The sequence below is a fragment of the Ambystoma mexicanum genome, chromosome 5p (assembly GCF_040938575.1).
Source record: "Ambystoma mexicanum isolate Mex_15411 chromosome 5p, UKY_AmexF1_1, whole genome shotgun sequence".
NCBI classification, from domain to species: Eukaryota; Metazoa; Chordata; class Amphibia; order Caudata; family Ambystomatidae; genus Ambystoma; species Ambystoma mexicanum.
In genome coordinates, this window is record NC_090930.1 from 472,853,721 (window position 1) to 472,879,099 (window position 25,379).

The following is a 25,379-nucleotide window of genomic DNA, read 5'->3' on the forward strand; positions in this document are numbered from 1 at the left end:
TTGGTGGTAGACCTACCCCAATGTAACAAAGAACGTGCCAGCGCCTTACTTATGTTTGATATCTAATAAAGTGCCATTTACTAAAGTCCTATAATGATAAAGTGCACACTAGGAATGAAATCTGAGCAACAGGCTGATTTGGGGTATAAAGCAAACAGCCATGCTACTTGCCAGGATTTTTCATTTGGAAAGGCGGTGCCATTATACCTGCTGCAGAAAGAAGTCTTCATTTGACAAATAAATAGCAGAAGGTGCCAGATTAGGCACCACCCTGTCATGCCCCAGGCACAGCACACGCCACTGTTCCTAGAGCAAACCACTGCCAGGAATTTAATTAACACAAACTAAAGTAGTACCATGTGCAGCCACTCCACACAAAACAGTGCCACACTAATAGAACCGTGATCGTCCTCCGAGAGTGTACATATTGTTCGCCAGCAATAATACTGACAGCATACCTCCTGCAACAAAGCCAGTGTTTGCATAAGTGCACCTGACCTCCATATGGAAGAGGGCAGACCTCCCACTGAAGATTGCAGTCTGTGGGCCTCATTACGACCCTGGCGCTGCCGTAATGAAGGGGGCCGATACGGGACCGGCCCCCTTCATTACGGAGCGCCTATTACAAGTTTCCCTTTGCGGAAAAAAACAGACGTCTTTTCCGGGCACCGCGAGGGGAAGAGGGAGGTAACAACAGGACACTTTTAATGTGCCCGTTGTTACCTCCCTCCCCATTCCCATTGAGCCCTATGGGGGATGAAATGGGAATGGGGAATGGTTCCTGCAAGGAGGACTTACCGGGTCCTCCTATGTCGGAATGAGGTAAGTCCTCATTGCAGGAACCCGGTAATGGAGCCCGGTTTGGAGGCAGCCTTGGAGCTAATAGCTCCATATAGCTCCATGGCTGCCTCCAAACTCGTAATGAGGCCCTATAAGTGTATCCTCCCCCACCATGGAGGGGCAGGGCAGTGGCTCCTTCGACCGTTCTTACCACCGGCAAAGGGGCAGGGGAGATGTGCACCCCCTCCCTGTAGGGTTATATTTATCATATTCTCCCATGGCTTCATTGACCATGAGATGTTTTTAATGTACAGATATTTGCATGGACAATAATGATCCCCTCATTTGGTGGGGCCTTGCAAATGGTGAAAACCTGCTTTAAAACGCACTCCCAGACACTTACTAAGCAAGCATTGGCTATTTCTGCACCTTCTTTAAAGTGAAACCCCTGGTGGCATTTGTGCAGGGGCTGCAAGTGAGGTGATGCATCCCTGGTTTGTCACTAACATCACGTAATCCTATGAATGTAACGTTCACATCTTCATCAGTGGTCGAAGTGTACGAAAACAAGTAGTGGAACTATGTTTCCTGCTGGCCTACCCCTGCTCCCCACAACCCACAACCCCCACCACCGCCCCCCTCCCTCTCGCAATCCAAACCCCCAAACAAACGTACCTGCTGTTTAAGGGAATGTTAAGTGCACTGCAGTGCAAGTTTCAACTTCTTTCTACACTTTTATTTAAAAACAAAGCCATTCCCGAACGATTTCCTTTTAAAATAAAAGTACACAAATGGTCAAATGCAATAAAACAAAGTAGAGGAGCACCCCTCCCAACCGCTCCCGCTCACTTCGACCACTGATCTTCATTTGACCCGGCATTGGCCAAGTAGCCACGGCACATAAAGTCCTGGAATAACACTGCCTGTTCCTCAATATCTCCAAGATGAAAGCAGTCCTCATTGTTCGTTGTGCTTAGTTAGGCCATCTGCACTTCTCCCTCAATCTGTGCTGAAAACATGTACATGCAACTCATCCATCACCTTCCATGTTTATGACTACTTTATGCAAAAAGTGAATGCAATATGCAGATATCCTTCTCCCACTTACACCTATAAGAATGGCCTACACAATCCTCCTTTACAAACGTCCTCTGGTCCTTTGGTTCTCGCAGTGCAGTGTCTTTTAAACTGTAATATGATGTGTGTTGGTTTCCAGGGAAAATCCTACCAGAACAGAATTGCATAGAGCCGAGAACGATACTGGTCCCCTAATCTTTGATCTGGAGTGTTCTGAGCCCCCTTGACTAGCGTGGGAGCCCCTCCAGTAACTCATGATAAGGAACTGATTGTTCTTGAAAAGTCTGTCTTTGGCCCATAGGGCTTTCCATGCTCTGGCACCTGGTTCCCTGCCAAAGTGTTCATGGTTTCTGCCTCCTCTCGATTTTCCAAACTCTGCTGCGCACAGGCATGCAGAGGTGCAAGCAATGTGGTGGTAGAAGATTCAATATTTAAGGCTCCTCTCTTTGAAACGCAAAGTTCATCTTTTACTCGAGCCCCAGCTCGCTCAGCTGCAACTAATGAGGGGTCTCATGGAGTGCATTCAGCTGCCTTACTTCTCAAAGCATATGAATTATTAATTTCCAACAATGACAGGCACAACACAGTTTCTTGCACTCACCTCGTTTGGCTTCCATTAGACCGCCGCAGACTGCCTTCAATTGTCGCCTCAACTTTGCGCCAGTGCTCTGCGACAATCATTACAAAGGCTTGCATCTTTCCACAAAGGTGAAGCCACAGTCACTTAATTTTGCAGAGAGGACGAACAGGCGTCCAGATATCATAGTAACTGCGCAGACTGCCTGCACATTTCCATACGTCTGCCCCCTGCCCACTCACCTTCACATGCTGCACTCAGTTTGTTACTGACTATCACTACACTATCACTTCCTCCATCGTGCCCCAGTTAATTGTACAGCTTTTGCTTTTAGTGGGTGTTTCCTTCAGTCACACTCAATCTTGTCTTGGTTCATACAGTTGACGTTGTTACTTTGTCTATTTCCATTGGCCCTCATTAGGACCCTGGCGGAGAGGGTTTTACGCCGGCGTAGTGCATGGCGTACCTCTCCGCCAGACTACGAGTTCCCGTAGCGCCATGGATGATTTTTACGCCTGCTTTTTGCAGGCGGAGAAATCCATGGCGCTACGGGACTTGTTGTTAATTACGCCACCGTAATTTACGGTGGCGTAATTAATGCCTTCCCCACTCCCATTATACCCTATGGGGCAAGAATGGGAATGGGGAAGGGTAAAATGGGGATTGGGGACTTACCGCCCCGCCAAGGTCGGCATGGGGCGGTAAGTCCGCCAACCACCTTGGCGGAGTTGGCAGCTGAGCGCCATGGACCATGGTGCAAATTGCACCATGGTCCTCCGCCAGGGTCCTAATGAGGGCCATTGTGTATTATTACCTGCCAGGCTATGGTGCTCTTGCTCTTCCGCTTCTGTCATTACATCAACCCCGAAATCAAGTCACAGCAGATGTCTCAATAATGGAAACACACTAATGCGCAATGGCAGTTGGGACATAGGGCCTCATTACGACCCAGGCGGTAAGGGGTTTACGGCAGCGTTAACAGCGCCGACCCTTACCGCCTGAGTACGAGGTCCCTTAGCGCCATGGCGCTTTTAACACCTGCTTTTAGCAGGTGTTAAAATCCATGGCGCTAAGGGACCATGGAGTTAATTACGCCACCGTAATTTACGGTGGCGTAATTAACGCCTTCCCCACTCCCATTATGCCCTATGGCAAATATTACATCCGATCAAAGGAATGCTAAATTATAGCGACGACATTCTTGTGTTCGGGAAGACTCATCGTGAACATGATGACGCCCTCAGAGCTGCCTGCAACGCGATACAAGAGGCTGGTTTGACACTCAAAGCTAAACTCAAGTTCTTCGGACACATTTTTTCGGCAGAAGGGATGACTCCTGACCCCGACAAAGTCTCTATCATTATCCATCTTGAGAAACCCAGTCAACCAGCAGACATCAGATCTTTCCTGGGCATGGCATGATATTGTGCCCGGTACATATTGCAATTTGCGACCATCACTGAACCCCTGAGACGACTGCTGCAAAAAGACGTCCCATTCCAGTGGACTGAGGAGTGCCAAGCCGCTTTCGACGACATCAAACACTCCCTCGCGGAAGCCAGGAAACTTATATACTCTGATCAGGAATGGCACACCAAAATCGTCATAGATGCCAGCCCGGTGGGACTAGGCGCGATCCTCACCCAAACCATTGGCCAGGACACGCATCCACGACACGTGGTTGCATACGCCAGTAGAGCCTTCGCTCCTCCGGAGTCATCTTATTCCAAAGCAGAGAAAGAGAGTCTAGCGGCCGCCTGGGCCTGCGAGCACTTTCATCATTTCATCATTGGCAAGAAGTTCACCCTGATAACCGATCATCAGGCCCTTCTATCTCTTTTTGGTAACCCACAAACGAAAATACCCCCCAGAATTGAGCGGTGGGGAATCCGCTTGCAAGAATACAACTTTGAGATCATCCACAGACCGGGGGGCGAGAACAACCTGGCAGATTACTTATCGCGCCACCCTGTCGGAGTCCCGGCTCAAAGGACAGGGGACTCAGAATACATCAGCTACGTCACTGCTAACGCTCTGCCCCAGCTATTTCCATCGAAACCGTGGCCATTAGTCTGACAGGAAACAACAAATGGAAAGACTTCAGGAGAGTGGTCCAAACACATCCAGGTGCAAGCCAAGATGAACTCGAGAGGTTGGCCAGGGTGCATACCGAGTTAGCAGTTCAGGACAACTCCATTCTACTCAGGGGGTGCAAACTAGTCATCCCCGACACACTAAGAGCAGAAGTCATCAAAACTGCTCACGAAGGCCACAGAGGCGCAGAAAATACCAAGAGACAGCTCCGGTGCCACGTTTGGTTCCCCTTCATGGACGATATGGTCGACCGGTGGGTACGAAACTGCACAGCATGCCAATGCACTGCAAAACCAGATCCCCCATTGCCACTCAGAGTAACACAATTCCAGATCGCCCGCGGGAACGAGTCGCGACAGAATTCTATGGACTGATGCTGCTGATGATTGATGAGCACTCAAGGTTCCCCATCGTGAAACAAGTAAAGTCCACAGCGTTTGCACATGTCGCAGCCACGTTCGATGAGGTCGATGAGGTCATCAGCGAGTGGGGGATTCTGGACACGATAAAATCAGATAACGGCCCACCTTTCATGGACATGAATTTGGGGTGTTCGCAAAATACATGGGATTTCGACATCAAAAGGTAGCACCAAGGTTACCCCAGGCCAATGGCATGGCAGAAAGGTTCATGGCTTCCATCAAAAAGACCATGCAAAGAGCACGCCTCGAAGGGTCTGACCCCATCAAGCCTTATGCAGAATGTTGAGAGACTATCGAAACACGCCCCACGAAGCAACCAATAAAACCCCAGCTGAGCTCATGCTGAAATATCGAGTTAAAACGAGGGTCATCAACAACCTGGCGTTAAGGCCAAAACCAGACCAGGAAGTAATCCGAAGAGATGAAGCAAGGAAAGAGAAGGCACAAGAACAGACTGACAAAAGGAGGGGAGCTCAACCAAAATACTTCCAAATAGGAGATGAGGTGTGGGTGCAACGAGCCGTGCACAAAAAGACTGACCCCCAATTCTCACCAAATCCGTTTCAAGTCATAGCTGTGAAAGGGACAATGGTAACGGCCGCAAATGATGAAAAGGAGGTGACACGGAACAGTTTGCTGTTCAAACATGTCGCAAAAAGAGCAGAGGAATTGCCACCACCCATCGACCCAGAACAGGACGATATTGACACTCGAGATGAAGAGTGGGTCCCCCTCGAGCCACAAGCTCTTCGTCAACCAAATCTGTCAATGGAGGTTGATGGCGATCGCGAGGACGGCCCCAAAGGACAATCAAGAAGCCTCCGAGGTTAGTGGAGGAATGTTAAGTCTTTAACAAACAGTTGAGTTAATATTGTTGTAAGGACATTTTGTCCGGGGGTGTTGTTGCCGTGGGCTGCCCCTTTAAGGCAGCCTCATATCGAAGGGACGTCACATGGGAAGTGACGTTCCGCATGAGGGGAAATAGGAGGGAGGACTCAGTTGAAGTTTGGATCTGTAATAAAGAAGACGTATGATAGCCGCTGGCTCCTGTGGATATTTGGAGCAGCATCCGCTGTTAACAGAGCAACCCACCCAATGGTGCAGGCCATGCTTTATTAGCACTGGAAATGAAAGTGCCATTTTAATCGTAAAGGTAGTACTTAATGTATCAGAATAATTATTACGGATTTGGACACACGTTGAAGTTGTAAAATTAGAGGAACCCTCCAAATAAGGGACACCAGATAATCAGCTTTATATAGATAAGGCTGGTAGTGCACAGAACACACATACACCACTGAACAAAGCGTTTCAGTTTCACCAGAACAACCATTGAAAAAGGTGCCACCCTGATTCTTATTTCCTCTCAGCTTTGACGCCATGCTTGGGTCGAACTGTGTCGTACACGAATTTCGAATTTGTAAAAATACACGTCATTGGGCTCTACTTACCGACTTATTTTTCACCACCAACCTAGCTTTGTGATTGCGCATTATATGATTGTTTTTGGTTAGGTACGCTTAATGCGTGGGTTAGGTTTGGGAAGGGATGTGTGTGTGAGACAAAGTTTTATTAGATGCTATTGCATTTGTATTTAATTTAATATGTGGATCTATTTTCACATTATTGTTTATTTACTGCATCTAAATTGCTAATCAAAATTCATTTTTGATATTGCTCATTGCCTTTTCAGTATTCAGATTGCATACATGGGACTTTCTTTTTGTGTTTGTATTTTTCTCTCCTCGCCCCAGGCAATTTCACTGACTGTGTTAATGCATTGAATCATTAGATGAACAGCAACTTCTTAAAAGTGGATCCACAAAAAAATGAAATTTTGGAAGCTGCCTCTCCACTGTAATGTAGAATCTAGATGTTCTGCTGGATACAGACCTATTCCTGCAGGATATCTAGATTCTACGCTACAGTGGAGAGGCAGCTTCCAAAATGTCTCTACGGACTCGACTAAACCAATGGAATGTATCTGGTAATGCAGAATGTATGATTCACAGATTGCAGAGCTTGCAGAATGTGGTTCCTCTCATCAGATTGTCATAACGCATATCCCTGGTCTCTTTATTTCTTTACCTTGTCTGACAGTGGAATTTAAGACCTTTTGTGTTGGCCACAAGACCAGGCTTAACAAAAGGCCTGAGGTTTTAGACAGAGAGTACCTCACTTGTAGGGGAGCAGATTGGCTGTAATTCCCCATTTGAAACATTCTTTTTTTAGGAAGTCAGCCCATTTCCAATTAGGGTACACTGCTGTAGAAGTTTCTTCCCCAACTCCAGCAAAGAATACATTACAATAGTGTAGTCTAGCCTGGCACTGACAACTGCAAACGCAATAGTTAGACAGCTATCTGTGGATAGGACGGGTCTGGCAGTGTTTATCAATTTGGTCATGTACGCCGCTGAGGAGGAGATGGCGTTCTCTTGGCGGGTCAATGATAGTCTTGCATTGAGGTATACCCCCAGTGTCTTCACCACAGGGGAGACTGGAATCTGTGTGCCATTGATTTTGAAAGCTGTGTCCAACAAGAAGGAGCTTGGATGAACTCAAAAACCAACCCTTGCACTGTCTACAACACCGATTGGTCTCAAGAAATAAAATAACAAGTGTCAAAATATTGAGAACTCATTCCACCTAAGTCTAGACTTCTTGTCTTTAAATAAGACTGGCTTACCTTGATAATAACAGACTCTGTCACGGTTTTCTCTGCTTTCACTACATGATTTGTTCACTACTTTGAAGGTTGGAATAGGGTCTGAAGCCTTCACAGGCAGACTGAAAATCCCTTGCTCTATTGGAACCTGTGATGCCTGTGGCATGTACTTTTTGTCAGGTCTAGCAAATTCTGCTTCAACAGGGCATACGGGAAATCTGAGCAGCAATCATTTTCTCAGCAAATATTCGGCTATACCAAGGGGTGTGAATGCACTGACACATTTGCTAATATCCCTGATGAAATTATCCTGAATAGACGAATGCTGAAATATGAAAACCCCTTGGGTGTCTCCAGACCCACCAACCAGGAGATCATCTTTAAAACAATGCCATGCGTTTCCTTCTTGGGATATGGATGTATTGATATCCCCTGGAAACCTTTGGCATACTGTGCCCAGCATCACACCTCATCTCCACCCAAAGGATCACCTACAAACGTAGAATCCTCTGATAAATACAGAATCGTGATTGGAGTCTCAGCTTCATTCAGTACTTTGGCTTAACAGATGGACAAAGCATTGTCTATCCTTTTGGAGAACTCTGTAACATCTTATGGGGAAGAAGAAAGATAACTAAGGGCTGACTGTAGGAGTTATGACTGATGTTTTATACAGGTTAAGTCTAGGGCTTTCAACTTTCATCATGCTCCTCATGGATGAGTCAATCCTGTCCCATCAAAAGAAGTCAGAATATGATCCATCATGGGGTAACTGGCTCCCTTCCCTGGATTTGGGGTGAGAGATGGTGGAGAGATTGAGCATGGGTTGCCACAAGCTGTCCTGCATACTCTTTGGGACCTCTGACTGGGCATTCACCATAGCCACAACTAAACTGAAAGGCATTCCATTGAGCCAATTCATCAACAGACTTACCATGGGGATAATAACATGACCCAATCCAGGTGTCTCCAGGTGATGAGCCGAGAGCAATTTATATCTTACCTCTCATGGTTGACCTATGTCTCTCTTCATGCCCAGATTATCTTGTGAGTGTCTGTAGCACACGAGTCAAAGATGAACCCACTTTTGTCTTGTTTCAGAGCTGTGAACGAAGACAATACACCCATGTTATGTATCTGTTACCAGGGTGATGCATGTGCCTTGACGCTCAAAATGAGCAGGTGTCCATCCTTTCCAGACACCTTCATATTAAAAGACAGTAATAGTAGCAATGAGGTTTAGGTAGCAGGAGGAAAGGATGTCAGCCCCACTAAGGAAAATGGAGCTCTCACTGTAAACTCTTACCTGCTGCGCTATCCATTCTCAACCAGAATACTAAAGAAATTCTGTAGAGAGAATGACAACGTAAAATGCACAGGGAACGTTCTTCAAGAGAGGTCTGCACAAGGCATGCAGTCTCATGTTCATGGAAATATTTTGTTACAGAACAGCGCAAACATTTAAGCCACGTTCAACAGGTCCAATTTCAGCTGGGATAACAGAAAGAACACTGCAGAGAGAAAGCTAACGCGCAACAGGCTAAGAACCTTCCTATATTGAAGTAGAGCAAAAAGAAGCAATCCAGGGGCCAAGCAAATGCTTGACCTATACACCCGCCCTAGTGACCCAAATAGTAACCCAGAGCAATAAATTGCAACCAACTAACACATCCATTGTTTTATAAAATGCAAAAGAAATGCTCATGTCAAGGTGAAAGTAGGATGCAAACAGAAGGCAACACTGGTTCAGTAAGGATGCATGCTTCAAGAAAGGAGCGGAATGGCCAGAAAAACTAAGGACTGATCCTCAGAAAGGGGTTTAATGGAATCTTTAAATCTTTATTGTTGTTCTTGTTGCTGTGAACAAATAACGTACGTAGATGACTACTATCCTAGGAAGCCTCAATGCTAAAGTACCTATTTAGTTACGTTCTGCTTTGCAAATTAATGAGCAACTTACTACCTGTCCATCTCTTTGTAAACTGTTTCTTTGTCTTATAAAATGTTTCTTTACAAAAATAGCAAACATGTTTAGTCAAGAATTTTCACAAAAATTTACTTCAGTAGCAACTGGCAAAGAAGATTGGTCTTAAAAACGAAAATACTGCCGTAACCAACTGTATCAAAGTAAGATCAGAGTGAGTTCATCAGTTGGGGCTCCAAGAATGATCAGGGTTTTTAGTGAATGTTTATGTATGATAGAAAAAACACAAATAAAATTGTAAAAACTAAATAGTCCCGAGACAATTAAAATAATCACTTCTAAGCAAAGAATGTTTGCCTATTCTGAGCAGAAGCGACTTAAGTCAAGGTTTAGCACGTTTCGTTTTAACACTGACTTTATGAGAACAATGGGATAATGGGTGTACAGTCTTTATAACGGTAATGTTATGAAGAATGCACATACATTGAATCTTTTAAACCGAAAAATGTAATGAAAATGTATGTGGGGTTGGGATAAAGGGTTAAATCTTGTGAGGAAATGGTTGGGGTGGGTTTTTAGGGGTGGGAAACAGGGGTTTGAGGGAGGAACCCCCCAAAAAATAATTGTTATATTTTTCGTTTATACGTTTCGTTATAAGTGCATTCTTCATAAAATGTTTTTTTATAAAGACATGTAACCGGGATAGTGTGGTCCTACTGAGCTATAGTCAAAACTATATGGGATGAGCTGTCACTCACTGCACAGCATGAAGTCATGCACATAAGGTGAGCAGAACTACATAGAAGTGATGCCTTGTGAGCTTTGACAGACCAGCTCCACCGGTGCCACAGTGGAAGATATCAGAGGGTAAAATAATGGATTTAGATCACAAGATATGGAATAACACATTCAACTTATGCTGTACACAACTTGTAAAATGGAAGATGAGACGCGTTCTTGGCTAGCTCAACCAGTTATAGCCCCAGGTCGGAAATTGAAGGCCTCTCAAAATAAGCACTTTGGAGTCTTGAATCCTGTCATGCAATAAGTGGAGAGGGGCTTCCTCCAAGTAACTTGAAGTTGTTTCTGCTCATGGCTGAGATCCAAATGGAGATGGGAGAACAAGGCCATATTCAGCATGTAAGTTGAGATCACCACAGGACATGGAGTGGTCTCATCAATGCACAGGTGCTGTTCACAGCTGCCGCGATCAAAACCAGCAAAGTAGTGGAACACAAATATGACATGAAATAGACAAAGCCGTGAGTGCTCTAAATTATAGAAAGAAAAGAAAATTGCATATTTTGTGCAAAAAGGCTTACTTTACTTTACGAAGTGAACATAACCAGTACTCAGCCATGTCTGAACTCCCACATATCTCTGAGACCCTGCTCAGGATTACATGAGTGATCAGTTTGGTGAATAAACTATCAATTAAGATCAAATGACTTAATGCTTGACTGAGATATAAAAAGGGCTTCAAAGGAAATGTTTGACATAATCATATGGTAATGCAAGGGATTACTGCTAGAAAGAACGGGAGGCTGAGCGCGGCAGCGACTTCCTGGAACCCGGGCATGGTGGTGAAGTAGAAGGGGTTTTTGTCAGGGCACGGACAGCGGCAGTGACTGACAGCACCTTCCTTCGGGAAAGCAGGCTGCGGCAGTGATTAGAGGAGTACCCAGCAGCACACTAATCAGCGCAGACAGACATCATCCTTTGGACACTAATGCGGATTCACAGGCAACAGGTGGTTAAATCTCCAGGATGAAAATGTGTCCAGGTCGGCAGAGGCAGTCACTTCTATGTGATCACTGGAAGACCAGATTTCTATGCCAACCAATGCCACAAAAGTATTTATTGCTTTGAAGACCTAAAGGAAGAAAGAAACAGATGTTTCACTTGCTAAAAAATAATGTGCCTGCTTCCTAACCCACAAGCGCTCTTTTTATGAGTCTTCCTGTTCTCACAAGCTAATTGCAAAACACCCTTACAGGTTTCCCGCTTTGTGACAGGAGAGTTCTCCAGTCTTGATGGTTGAGTAACATAACACAGTATTGGACCAAACACATACAGAGGAGCTACAGAAATTATATCCAAGTTCAATTTTGGCTCTAGAAGAAGAGATTGTTATCTCAAAATGCGTCAGCCTTTCAGTTTGAACTTCACACATGAGTTGATGATACTCATTCATACAATCCGTTGACTTTTTGTACTTGTATTTTGCATGTAAGAAGCAAATGATATATAATTTGTTATATAGATTAAATTACTGTGTTTTTTTACTAAATGAATGTCTATGATGTTGTTTACATCTTCAATTGCTATTTAAAAGTACTAACTTTTTACATATATTTGGTGAACCGTCTCATGACGGATCAGTTACAGTGTGCAGGGGACGGGAGAGTTCCACTTTTTTGGATACTCTTTTCTTCCTTAAGTAGGCGTATCAGTGGACCTGTGCCAGGCTCACTTTTCCTCCCCCGCACCTTGAACACTTTAAAAATGACCCAAGTTTTACTACAAATCCTTTTCTGTTGAATAACCGGTGGAGTGCATCAACAAATCGCTTTTCACAAGGCAAGGGATTTTCACATCCCCAGTATGTGTAATGTGCAGAATATGCCATCACCCGGGAAAGCGTCATGGAAGGCGCTACAGACAGACATCCAAAATAGCCAACAAACCACTGTGAACGCCTCACGCAAAAGCAGACTACAATATATTCTGCACCCCAGGCAGAGTTGATTGAAAATCCTTTAAAAAAAAAAAAAAAGCTATTCAATTTCCCGAGTTACTCCTAAATGATGCACAATCATTATAGTGTGTGTCACAATAGCCAGCAGTTTGTTGCTGGGTCTTGAAGTAAGGTGTTAGTGTAGCAAATCATCGCTGCCTTCACTACTAGTGCTGGTGACTCAAGAAAAATAATTTCGGAAATCTGAGGGCCTAAATATGATTATGTTTCAGTCGTAAGAATATGTGTTATTTTAAATACCTCCTATTTCTGCAATACCACCTACCTATGAGTTGGGATCACTTTTGATATTTGCCACATGGTGGACACAGGAAATACTGCATTGGGTAACATGGCTATTTTTAAACAACCGGTTAATTTGTAGTTGGATTGAATTAGGGTACTGTGGACAGTAGTGAATGAGGCAAATATGAATAGATTATTTACCTCATGCAATAAATAACAGCTGTAGAATGCCACTTGGCTTGAGGTAAAAGAGAATCTTTGTAATTACAATTAAAGGTCGATATGGCAGGATGACATAGGAAGTAAATGAGGAGAGGAGGAAAGAATGTCAAAAGCAGAAGAATGAAATCCTACATTAAAGCAGTGGTAGCTCCATTTCTGCAACGGTTATGAAGAGCATACGTTGCAATACAAAGAATTATAGCTTAATCGGAGTGTTGATTTTGTTTGAATTCGAAGCCAATATAGAAAACAATGCTTTTAAAATAATAATTATATTTACCCATGCATTTATTAATTATTTGAATGGAGCCAACTGTGAGAACCGCCTCTTCATAGCACCTCCAAAGAGAGGGCAGGGGGTACAAGCAAATGATCTTTCATTAACCTTGGAAGCATTCCGATTGTTGGGGGTGGCCTGCCATTGACATCCGGCAGGCCCCCCCCCATCATGCTACAGACATCAGCATGCAACAGGCCCAGTGACTGTGGGTGTTGGGGCCTGCCCTGGGCCTCCGGCAGGCCCCATGGTACTACAGGACTTCAGCACCATTGAGGGTAGGAGCACAGCCAGCCATGCCCATGACCGTGCTGACCTCTGCCACTGTGCTGCCACGTGGGTCGCATGGCATCAGGGCATACAGGCCTGTTCCTCCACCGGTAGGCCTGCAGGGCTAGAGGAAATGAGACACAGACTCATTCGCTCCTTTTCTGCAGTCTGCCGCCATTCTGTCTCACGTGCCTGCAGAGGCTCCATTTATTAGCTTGGGCCAACACACAGTCATGGCCTATTTTAAAAGAGCAATGCACATAGGATGGGACATCACCGTTAAAAGGGTAATACACGTGGGAGGGTCCCACTACCACACTCCTCCTTTTTCATAACAAACGACAGTTGCTGTTCAGTCCTTCCTGACCCAGATAATCCACCCCCATCACAAAACACAATACTTATCACCAGTGATCGAGGTGTACAAAAAGAAGTAGTGGAACTATGTTCCCTGCTGGCCTGCACCACTCCCCACAAACACCATCACCACGCCCCCTGCTATGCGCAGTACAAACCCCCAAACACATGCACCTGCTGCTTAAGGAAACGTTGACTGCGTTGCAGTGAAAGTGCAAGTTTCAACTTCTTCCTATACTTTTATTTTAAAATGAAACCATTCCGGAACGGTTTCTTTTTAAAATAAAAGTATAGGAACGGTAAAACTTAATTTAAAAAAGTAGAGGAGCACCGCTCCCAACCGCTCCCGCTCACTTCGACCACTGCTTATCACGTGGGAATTATGGTATAAACAAATAGTAGGCTATGCCACTAACACATACATGACTACTGAAATAGTTACATACATAACACTTAATAATGCACTGTAAATATACTCAGCGGGTGACAGTCGTGGTAGGCGACCCGCCAGTGGAAGGGTGGCGGTTCCACCACTTTTACAAGACCATCTATAAACCTGGGGTGTGGAACTGCAACTACTGAACAACGCCATTGTTAGCTGCTGGCACCATATAGAGCACACATACACGCTGTGGGATCACAATCACAGCCTCCCACCACTGTTCTTTAAGCAGATGCAGGACTGCTGGAGACCAGTTCACTTTCCATCAGCGTCCGTTCAAGATTGCCACTTCCATGGGTTCTGGGCAGTCCATGGCACAATCCACAGACCGGTAAAGATGCACCTGGGGAAACCAGGGGCCACATCGGCCTAGCCCCTTGAAGTTGGGGTAGGCAACACAACATGGGTGGCAGGGCGTCCAAGCTGCACCACGTTGATGTTAACAGGGCATGGGGCGACCGGACATCAGCTTTCTTGGCCATTCTCCCTCGGTCAGGAGTGTCCCTTACCTTGCCCGTTGCACTGTTTGTCGGCAGCGGGCTTCTGGGCCCCATCTTCCCCTCCCCCAGGCAGGAGTCACTGCTGTTGATGCGGCAGTTGTTCGGACCAGTCCTCTCTTCCCTTCTTTCTGGCCGGTCGGCTGGGTAGTTAGTTGGCCTTTCAGTTCTAGGCCAGCTGGAACCGCACCTAGGGGCACACCGGCCTGTGGCGTGGATGGTGGGCCCGGTCAGGTGATATTCCGCTCCTTCCATTGCTCCCCCCTGGCAGGACTTATCGACAGGACACTGCCATTGGTATAAAGCGCACAACCACCCAGCTTTGAGTTGCAACCGTCATCTCTATCTGCCTTGGGAAGTTGCCAGCTCAGTTCCTCTGTGGCCGTGCTGTGCTCCTTGCTGATGTTATAGGGACCATGGAGTGCAGTATTGCCACCTTCCTTTCTAGTCCACATACTGCAGGGCTCCTCTACTTCAGTGCCACAGCTGTATGTCATGGCATGGCACATTAGCAGACCTCATCCAGCTGTTGGTTGGAATCCATAAATTGTGGCTTGGTTTGCCTGGACTACTTTATGCGTACCTTTATGAAGGCAGGATGGCAGGACCTGGGGCAACCTGCCTTTGGCTGATGCTGAGCTAGGATGGCAGGCAGCATATTCCTGGACTGCGGATCCTTCCCACCCTCTGGTCACAGAGTGCAGTGCACTGCATTCGCTGTACAAACAACCTGGGAACACAGCCTGCGATTCTGTATTGGAATTCCGAGCTGGGGCCTCTCCAACTTCACTGCCCATTGGCTCCACTCAGTGGAGACCATTACTGTGTCCCATTCCCTGTGCTCGTCTGGATCACTGCGTTTCGTAGCATTGCCTTGTCACGGGCCAGGTCCCACTGGAAAGGAACACACTGATTTCCTCTGCCTTGACATGGAGCACTTTACCTCCCCAATGCACATTTGCAGTTAACTGCGCCGACCCTCAGCGCTGCATTCTTTTTTTTTCTCATTCCAGGCCAGCCCTCCAGGCCAGTCCCACTCTGTACTCAGACATGAGAGTCGACCTCTGAAACTTCCATTCACCACCATCTGCTCCCCACCAAGAATGAGATATTGCTTCTCAGCGGTGCCAGTTCAGTCCTTCCTGCACCAGCTACGCACAGCACTGTGCAACTTGGAAAGCTTCAACCACAGACTAAGCGTAGGAACTTTGCACCAGTGGTCCGGTGATCTTCTGGCCATTAACATACTTGTTTCCCTTGTGACCATGTGGAGCCTTTCACCACTCCTCCGACATAGAGCACACACTGGTATCTCACTACTGGGCCTGGGTACTGTAGAGGGCCATGTGCACATGGTCACTACACTCCGATGTAGAGCACACCAAAGAAATCGCACCCTCATGGCCCAGGATGTTCCAGGGACTTCCTTTTGCTTCACTTAAACAACAACTGGATGGCCTCAGTTCTCTTCAGGGGCTGTTCTCCCCGTAGATATCACTGATGTGGATTTCGTATACGCCTCATATCGGTCCCAGGGTTTTACTGCGGCCACTTTTCATCGGGATACAGGTGCAACTGTACTTGTTATCGTGGACATCCTCTGGCTCAGTGCAGCACCTGACACAGGGCTGCATATAGTGTCACTGCCGGGCAGCCCAGATGTTCTGAGGGTCCTGCCCATGTCATTTCATGCACCAACATGGAGCAGCTGACTATGCTGCCACCGCCTATGCGGCTCAAGGACAGAGAGCACCGGCACAGCAAGATGCCCTTCAGGTCACTGTGCAGTTAATGCGCGTTCATGGTGCGCTGCACACACCTTGCCGTCTGGCACCCCAAGATTACAGTGGGGAGTTACTGCAGGTTGTCCTTTCCTCACCCTTGTCCTTGGCCATTCTCATTTATCATTAAGATGCCCAGGGATCACTGGCACCCCAGCATTGTGCATCTCCCGTGGGCGGGAAGCCTCTTTATCAGGATCTTTACCTTTTCACCACAGGGCAGTCCAGGATCCGGTCACTGTAGCGGGTCTCTCCGCTCACCACCGTTGGGCCCCAAGATCTCTTTACACATTGGGGCCTCTCTTCTAGGGCTGCGGATGCCGCATCATTGATTTGCTGTGCGGGGGCACTCTCCTTCACGCTGCTCCCACCAGCCCGTTATCATGCAAAGGCTGCTGCTGGTAGCAACGAGCAGGCTTGGCCCATGGGCGGGGTCAGGCTCAGTATGTACTGCATCCATGAGACCCCACCACACCCCCTAGAGCGGCTGCCTGTTCCCCTTCTTTTTCATGTGGGCAGCCTGTGCTTCTCCGATTTTATTATTATTAATGTTCTTTTTGATAGCTCTGATCTCAGAGCTTCATTTCACCGCTGCGGCCCCGGATCTCAGTGGGGCGGCGGCACAGCACCTTGCAGGGTGGTGTTGCTGCCGCCTGCATGGGGCTCCCCTCCTGCATCTCGGTTTCTTCACTCTCGTATTCCCAGAGGGTGATCGGGCGTTCCCCCTTGCTGGCAGGTGCTCTCCCTCCTACCAGGGCAGACACTCCCCACCATTCTCTTTGCGGTGAGTGCCGCATAACCCGGCGTGGACAGCCCACGCACACAAGGCTGCCTCCGAAAGTGAGGGAGGGCGCTCCAACTGCCATGGCTCCACAACGGAGCAAACATTGAATATCCTCCTTTCTGGTTTCCTCTGGATTCCGCAGTGCGCGCGGCTAAACCGTGCAGCCACTACTGCCTCTGGTGTGGCGGGTGGGCGCTCGCTTCATTTTCTTGACTGTAGCACCTCTTGTACAGCAGATGCCGCATGGGGGGCTGTGGGCGAAACTCCACCTCAGAGGACCCTCCTCAGAGGGCCGCGGCCAGGGAGGACTCGCCAGTAGGTCTCCCGTATCATCCCTTTTTGCGTCACCTCCTCTCGCAACAGGGACAGTTCCTCCCCTCCATTCGCGGCAATGGATGTCACATGCGGATCTCTCTCTCCACCTGCGAGGACAGAGAGCAGACAAAGCAACACAAAAGCACACACACCAAACGGGAATATAGAGCCCAACAGGGTTCCGTACTCATCACCATTGTTGGGGGTGGCCTGCCATTGACATCCGGCAGGCCCCCTCATCATGCTATATACATCAGCACGCGACAGGCACAGTGCCTGTGGGGGTTGGGGCCTGCCCATGGCCTCCGGCAGGCCCCATGGTGCTACAGGACTTCAGCACCATTTGAGGTGGGGGCAGAGCCAGCCATGCCCATGACCGTGCGGACCTCTGCCACTGTGCTGGCATGAGGGTACCAGGGCATCAGGGCATACAGGCCTGTGCCTCCACGGGTAGGCCTACAGGAAATGAGACACAGACTCAGCCGCTCCTCTTCTGGAGTCTGCAGCTGCTCTGTCTCACGTGCCTGCAGGAGCTCCGTTTATTAGCTTGGGCCAAAGTCATGGCCTATCTTAAATAGCCTGGCCTATCACGAATGAAGCTATATCGTAGCATATCTTCGCTTAGATTAAGAGGTATGTTCCTCCCCTTTTTAAGAACATGTAGCATTTCATTAATAAAAAATGCTTAAAACAAAAGTGCAACATAATCAATTTGAAGGCAGTTGGTATCACTTTTGATATGAACTTGACTTGGCTCATTTAGTCGGCCTCCCCGCTATTTCTTTTATGAAATTCCGCTTTCTAACGAATGTAATATAAAAGACAAACACTCAAAGGAAGTCTCTACCGCTTCAGATATGAACTCGATTTGGCTCATTTAGGTCGCTCTGTTGTCAGTCTTTTTTGAACCTCCGCCTTCTAATGAATGTAGCTTAAAAGAGAAAACAAACTTTTCAAAAAAATCATCTTTGTTTGTTGCAGTTTTCAAATTTTTGAGAAGAAATCACAGTTGGGACCAGTGAATCCTGTCCGCATTTGTTCTAAAATCAAGGCCACACACGCCAAATAAACTATGAAAAGGTTATTTGAATTAGTTGCATGTGCACACACATAGAGACATTACACTGTGTTTTTATATTGTTAACAACACGTTTTTTTCGTTTGGTTTTTAGGAAATTAACCAATGAACTATTTCTGAAATTCTAATTTGGGAGATCTATATAAATCAAGTCCTGAAGATGGGTCCGACACATGCCTGATAGCACTAAATAACCAGCTACTGAGCCTGTTTAACCATCTCTCGCTAGGACCCAGAAACACACTCTTTGGTGTCGACAAAGTCAAGGACAGAAAAATTGCCAAAGTCAAAGATAGTGAATTGTATTACGGTTTCATTTAATAACAAGATGTCACCTTATATGTTTACTAACCTCACTACATCACCAATATCTGACGAATGTGTTCAGTTCAAACCAACTGATCAAGACAATTGATTTTCAGTATAAGTTCTTTTATGGAATGTTATGTGTAAAAAGAAATGCATTTTTGTCTCTCTTTGTTTTAATATAAAATTTTTCTAAGTGTTTTGTATCCATGAATTAAAATATGTATATCTCTATGTTTTCTGTCGCAAATAATTGACCGACATGAAAGGTAGCACGTTGTGCAACTAAACACACCTGGCACGTGTGTAGGCGGGTAGCTGTTTTTGTGGTATTTTTCTTTGGCCTATCTTAAAAGGGCAATGCACGTAGGAGGGGACATCACAGTTAAAAGGGTTACACACGTGGGAGGGTCCCACCACCACACAGATCAGTAAATGCAAGGAAAAGGGAGACAGAAAAGAGAACAATACAAGGTTACGCGATATGTGCAACATAGAGATATATGCAATAAGTGGAGGGGACACGAAAAAGAGGTGTTTGCTAGTGAAAGGTGTGTGAGGGAAGAGGTATTTTGCGATCTGTGTGAATTAACTACAAGAAAAACAGCAGTGGGAGGTGCAAGAGAGCCAGTTGGAACAGATACAAAAGGAGGGAGGTGAAACAGAATCCGCTGGCCAGATGTAAAAGGGAGTGGAGAGCAGTTGGGGAGCAGAAAGCATAAGCGTGTCGAGAGAGTGGCCTGGGGTGGCACGTGCTAGCCCTGGAAACTGATTGGCCTCCCCAGGTGCCACCCCGTTATCCTAAACCATTCCAACCAAAAGAGTCTGGACACGACACTGGCAGAGAGAGGTATAAGCAGTGCTTGAAGCAGGAAATAGAGTAGGGTTAAGATTTCCCAGGTTAAACACTGTCCAAAAGCGTTTTTAAATGTCATTGGGCCTCATTACACGGTAGGCGGTAACCATGGCGCTATTAGCGCCATGGTTGCCGCCGGTATTTTACCGTGTCCACCTTGGTGGATGGTGAATTACCGCCCTACTCTAAGGTGAGCGGGGCGGTAATTCCCCATTCACCAAGGTCCTTCCCCATTCCCATTTTTGCCCCCATAGGGCATAATGGGAAAGGGGAAGGTGGTAATTACGGTACCACAAATTGCGGTACCGTAATTAGCACCGAGGTCCCTTAGCGGCACCCTACATTAACGGCTGGTAAAACCAGCCGTTAAGGTCGGGTCCCGCAAAGGGAATTCGTAGTAAGGCGATAAGGGTTTACCGGTACTGGTGCTCTTACCGGTACCGGTAAACCTTTACCGCCTATCATGTAATGAGGCCCATTGTTTTTAATCTCTTCCTGAAGTGAAAGTGCATTTTCACCATACTTAAGTCCAAACAAACTGCTGACTGCTCCATGTGGGGGCCCCTGCTTAAGCAAAAGCCACTTGCTCACTCACAAAATAAAGTTCCATTTAAAAACAGTGATATCATTTCAGTGCTGTGGAGTAATTAAACAGCTGAATTGGCCCTGCCAAGATACAAATCTTCAGGGTATTGGTATTATGCAGATGTCAGCAGTCCATCCTTTAATTCGCTGTGGTATCCCTACCAGATCAGCGAAATCTGAGTGAACCCTATCTTTTCGTACCTCACTGGTTTCAGGGTTTGAGTGTTAGCCGTGAAATTAATATGACGTGGGTGAAGAAATGTTATGATGTGGGATGGAAGGTTTGGGAAGCCGGCTGGAGGGAGGAAAGGGCCAGTGTGGATGTGGGCTGTGGAGATGTTGTAACAATGACAATAAACTATACTTGAAAGCATCTGCAAAGTTCAGACCAGTACTTAATTTGGCAACGGGGCAGAGCGCCCGTAGAGTTTGAAGTGGAGGGCCGAAAAGTAGACCCAGGTGTCTAATGGTGGACAACTGGGCGTGACTGTGCAGCAGTAAACCCTGGCCTTCAAGGAGTGAAGCAGTGGCACTATCCATGAGTCCTGAATCCGCAAGCCCCGGGTAAGAGTAGATCAGTGTAGAGAAGACACATCTCGGGAGAAGACACAGCTCGAGCGTGGCTCCCCAATCGAAGGTAAATATACAGCGGAGCACTGCCGTGTGCCGGTGCAAGCAGCACATAGAGTTTAGAAGAGAGCACCAAAGATGATTTGGTGCCCGCCTGACACAGCTCATTGCCCAGCAACGTGTAAACAAACGAAAATGATGCCCTGTTCAGCAAGTTGCTTAGCCACATGTTAAGAAACATAAAAAACGAAAAGAGAAATAAACACTAACAGGACATATTGAACATCAATGAAAGCAAAAATAGAGAAAAGTGCCCACACATTTCTGTACATCCTTAATCATCAGAGTGCACCATGCAGACTCTCACGGTGCTTCCCCCAGTATGCTTCCTCATGACCGCACTGGAACCAGTCATTCCTTGGTCAGACTGGAACGATTATTACAGGAAACTTCTCAGTGTGCTAGAGCATGAGGGGCTGGCCGCTGGAAAAAAGACAAATCTCCTAGTTCATGCACTGGGTCCTCAAGGTCAAGAAAATGTAGGAAAATTCCCCCAATGCCCTCCGCAGAGGCAGCTGCCAGGAATCAATATGAGTCAACTTTAAAACAACAGATTCCAATTATGAACCAAACACAAATGTGGCAATTATTTATTTTTATTCAGTGATCATTGAAAGAGACATTAGCTATAGCCAAAAAGGTGAAACTGACAGAATTATGCGTGAAAGCTATCAGAAAAAAGAAAGACGTCAAGGAGTCAGAAGACTCTCCTACTGCCAACGTGCCCCAAATAAAGTCAATCTCATCACAAGGAAACCTAAAAGTGAGGATACGAGCAATGGGGACCCAATAATACATAAAACAATAATGTGGCAACCAAAACAAAATACCCAGAAGGAAGGAGTGCCACATGCAGACCAGGAAAATGGCAAATGTATCAGTGTGAAAGAAATTGGTATTATGCTAGTTCACGATAAGAAAAACTTTCAAGTTGTGGCTTCAGAAGCCATTTTGCTGCTGTTTCTTGTTATGAGAAGACAAATGCTTACATACAAGAAGAAGAGACATCAGATGAAAAACAAATAGTGAATGTTCCAGAAAACAACCGAAGAGTTGGCAGAAACCAAATTCCCCAGCTGTGAATTGTGACTAAAAGGAATCCCAGTTTCAATGATTCTAGTATATCAGGGGTCGTCTCGTAGCACTCACCAGAAATTGCAAAAGTAGTCAAAAAGGAGTGTACACTGGTGCAAGTCTTAACACAATTTTATTCAGGGACCCAGACGCAGCTGGGACAGCAAATTCACACAGAACGCGGAACAGAACTGCATGAAAAAGCCCTGGCAAAGAACTGCCTTTGAAGTTAAATCTTTCACACACAGAATTAAAATTTCTGATTGTGCAACATAGAAAAAATCTTCCCTTGAAATAAGGCCCAAAATGTGTGTCCCAACGCCCCCCCTCCCCCAACTAGCCATCACAAACCCACCCTCCCCAAAACACCCCCTAGGTTGCAGTAGTATCACTAGTACTGGTACTGGGTAACTTCAGTGGCCTCTTTTCACCGGACCTGCCCTTCTTCAGTGACCCTGACAGGTGCAGGGATCATTGCATTGGGCTGCTCTGTTGGAAGCTGGCAGGCATGGTGATGGTTGGGGGGTTGGAACCTGCTGTGTCCCTGCGCTCCAGGGCCGACTGCAGGGAAAGGGTGAGGGACTCATCTAGTGCCGAGATTGCCTCATTTCCTTCCCGGCCCCTCTGTGCAAGCAGGGCAGTTGCACATGAGGAGCAGCCCAGTGCACAGGTTCAGCGCCAGCCTGTGGCCTGCACACTCTCACGCATCATCCTGGTCTCCTCGTGCTGCTGGAGCACAAGGCCAGCCATCTCCTCGTGCCGTGCCTCGATACATCATATACGCGCATCTATATACGGATATTGGGGATCGGTGGTGGAGGTGCGCTGTGGAGGTCAAAGGGGCTGATGGAGAATGGTGGTATGCGGTGTGTTGTGATGACCCCTCAGTGGTGTCCACACCCTACTGCCCGTCATCGTCCATTGAGATGCCGACATATGTAGGAGGCTGGTGGGGAAAAGAGGGTGGGCCATCTTGGTGGCCCACTCTGCTGTGTGTCAGGGACATCAGCCTTTGCCTGTGTGGGTGTTGCTGGTGTTGCTGCAGGGGCAGATGGCTGTGCCTCCAGGGCAGTTGCTGTTTTTTCTACAGGAACAGCTAGCTGTGCCTCTGGGGTTGTTGGTGGTGCTTCTGCGGGGGCAGGCGGCATGCTCACAGGGCCTGTGGTTTGCGAGGCTAGTGCTGGTGTTGCCTTGGTAGTGATGGTGCAGAGCATGGCTCTCCTTCTCTGTGTGGGTGTCTAGGATGTGCTTGATCCACCTTGATCGCTGTCAGACAAGGTGCCTGTGGGGGTGATATGGGCATGCCGCTATTCACCTCTGTGACATGCTATGGGCTTGCAACATGCAGTTCATACATTGTGTGACATGATGCATGTGCATGGAGTTATGATGACAGGATGGCTTTGATGCGAGCGAACATGCATGTGAGTGTGCTAATGGGGCACATTGCTCATGGTGCATGTACGTCGCCTTGGTCTGATGTGTGCCTCATGTATGTGTTGCTTCTCATGTTTCACTTTGTGCACATGACCAGTACTCATTGTGGCCATATGTGTGTTTGGATGTTTGGGTGGGGGCAATGCATGTGTATCACCCAGTTAGAACAGAGAGGCTTGTGAACCTAAGTATATAACACATCCTGGGGAGAAGTAATGTATGCATATAGCTGATTCAATCATCTTTTGAGACTCTACAGTATATATGCATGTGTTTACCATGAATGGTTAATATTGTCAAACAAGATAATCTAAAAATCTAGTACAATAAATTATTATTTGTCTAATAAGCAATGACCCTAGCAGCAGAATTGGCAGACGTGGTCTTATGCATCATTGAATCATGTATACTATAAGCGCAGCATGTGTGCATTTGTACTTGGGTATTCGGATACTATTAGCCTGATACCTAAATAAGGATCCCTAAAGATCTTCCGCACTTACCTATGGATATTGTCCAGACTGCAGCAATCTTCATCATTGCCTTGGTTCGTGAATTAAAGCGGCTGTGCTCTATTGGATTTCTTATGGCTACATACCGATCCAGAGAGATTGCGCAGAGGTGCATGATGGATGCCGTAGAGAAGAGCACATCCAAGGAGATCCATATGGGGCACAGCCTGTTGGGTAAAGGCCAGGCATAATCTGCAAGAAAAAAAAAATGAAGACAAATGAGGAGACCGGAATAAAGCAAGGAGGCAGGAGTGATGGCAAGAGCACACTTCACAGCCATCGGGTTGTGGTAAAATTAGTGCACACATTGCAATCTTTATGGAGGCTGTGAAACAGTCACTGAAGCAGAAAGGCTCATTGAAGATCCACATTACACATTTCAGATGGGAAGCAATTATATTTAAATACGCGAAAGAAAATTGGTAGGTTGTGCAAAGGATTCGGCTTTAACTGTGATCATTTGTATTCTCTGACAATTATTGAATGTTTCTCCATCCTACTCAGAAGATGATCAATCATGCTCCAACATCTTCTTACGTTTAAGCCATGCCCTTATACTAGTTAAAACACGTTAAAAGAAAGTGGTAATGTTTTCTAATGCGTGGTAGCCTGGAAGCTGTTTGCGATCTCTCCAGGAAGTGACCAGAGGTTAAACAAATACTTAATGGCTTGGCACCTGGTTAAAGGCTTGCACCGTTTGGGTGCCTTTGGGATGTGTATCCGTAAGAACGCTCAAATGTGTACATGGAAACACAGAGCGCAAAGTCATTACAGCTTTCAACAAAACTTGAATCACAATGGCTCTGATGTACACTCTAAGAGCACGTTTCTAAAGGCTTTTAAATGTATCCCCTAACGACCAACCAGCACCACATCTTCTAAATTAATTGTGGGGGGGGAGGGGCAATATGCACAGTGAACACACAAAAGGACCTATCTGGGATAACCAGAACCCGTACAAAATCCCAAGTGCTAGACCCACACATGGTACAGGTCCCTCCTATTTGCTTCTATTATTCAAGTTACTTGCAGTTAGCTTAAATGAGCCTCCAGCCGTGACTTGCTGACCGCTAGAAATGGACTATCCCTAGACAGAGGTGAGGGGCTGCCTAGACAGAGGTGAGGGGCTGCCTATCTAGGGAGAGGGGGCAGAAAAGGGACTGGCCCTTCTTTTTCTAAGGCTCAAAAGTCCAAGTGCATGAGTGTTTGCTAGAAATTTGCTCAATTAAAAGTCAGAGCGACAGAGCTGGACTTTAGCAAATGTGAACGGAGATACACTTTAATGCTTCCACTGAAATGCCCAGAAACCATGTAAAAAAACAAATAAATAAATAGTTATTCAGTCCAGGGTGCCAGTTGCTAGCTAAGCATCCCACTTTGATCTTTGGGCGACCAGTTTCAGTGTGTTACTTAATTGCTTAAATCCCGCTTGTT

At 46.5% G+C, this 25,379-nt stretch overlaps 1 protein-coding gene across 6 annotated transcripts in view; it reads right to left on the minus strand.

The window, feature by feature from the left end:
- The window catches only part of HTR2C (5-hydroxytryptamine receptor 2C), a 4,576,123-nt gene that overhangs the window by 364,578 nt on the left and 4,186,166 nt on the right, over positions 1–25,379 (minus strand). For all 6 annotated transcript variants that reach the window (XM_069612886.1, XM_069612885.1, XM_069612883.1 and 3 more), the window contains one exon: positions 23,937–24,137. In XM_069612886.1, the coding sequence (XP_069468987.1) occupies positions 23,937–24,137 (201 nt within the window). The remainder of the gene's footprint in view (positions 1–23,936; positions 24,138–25,379) is intronic.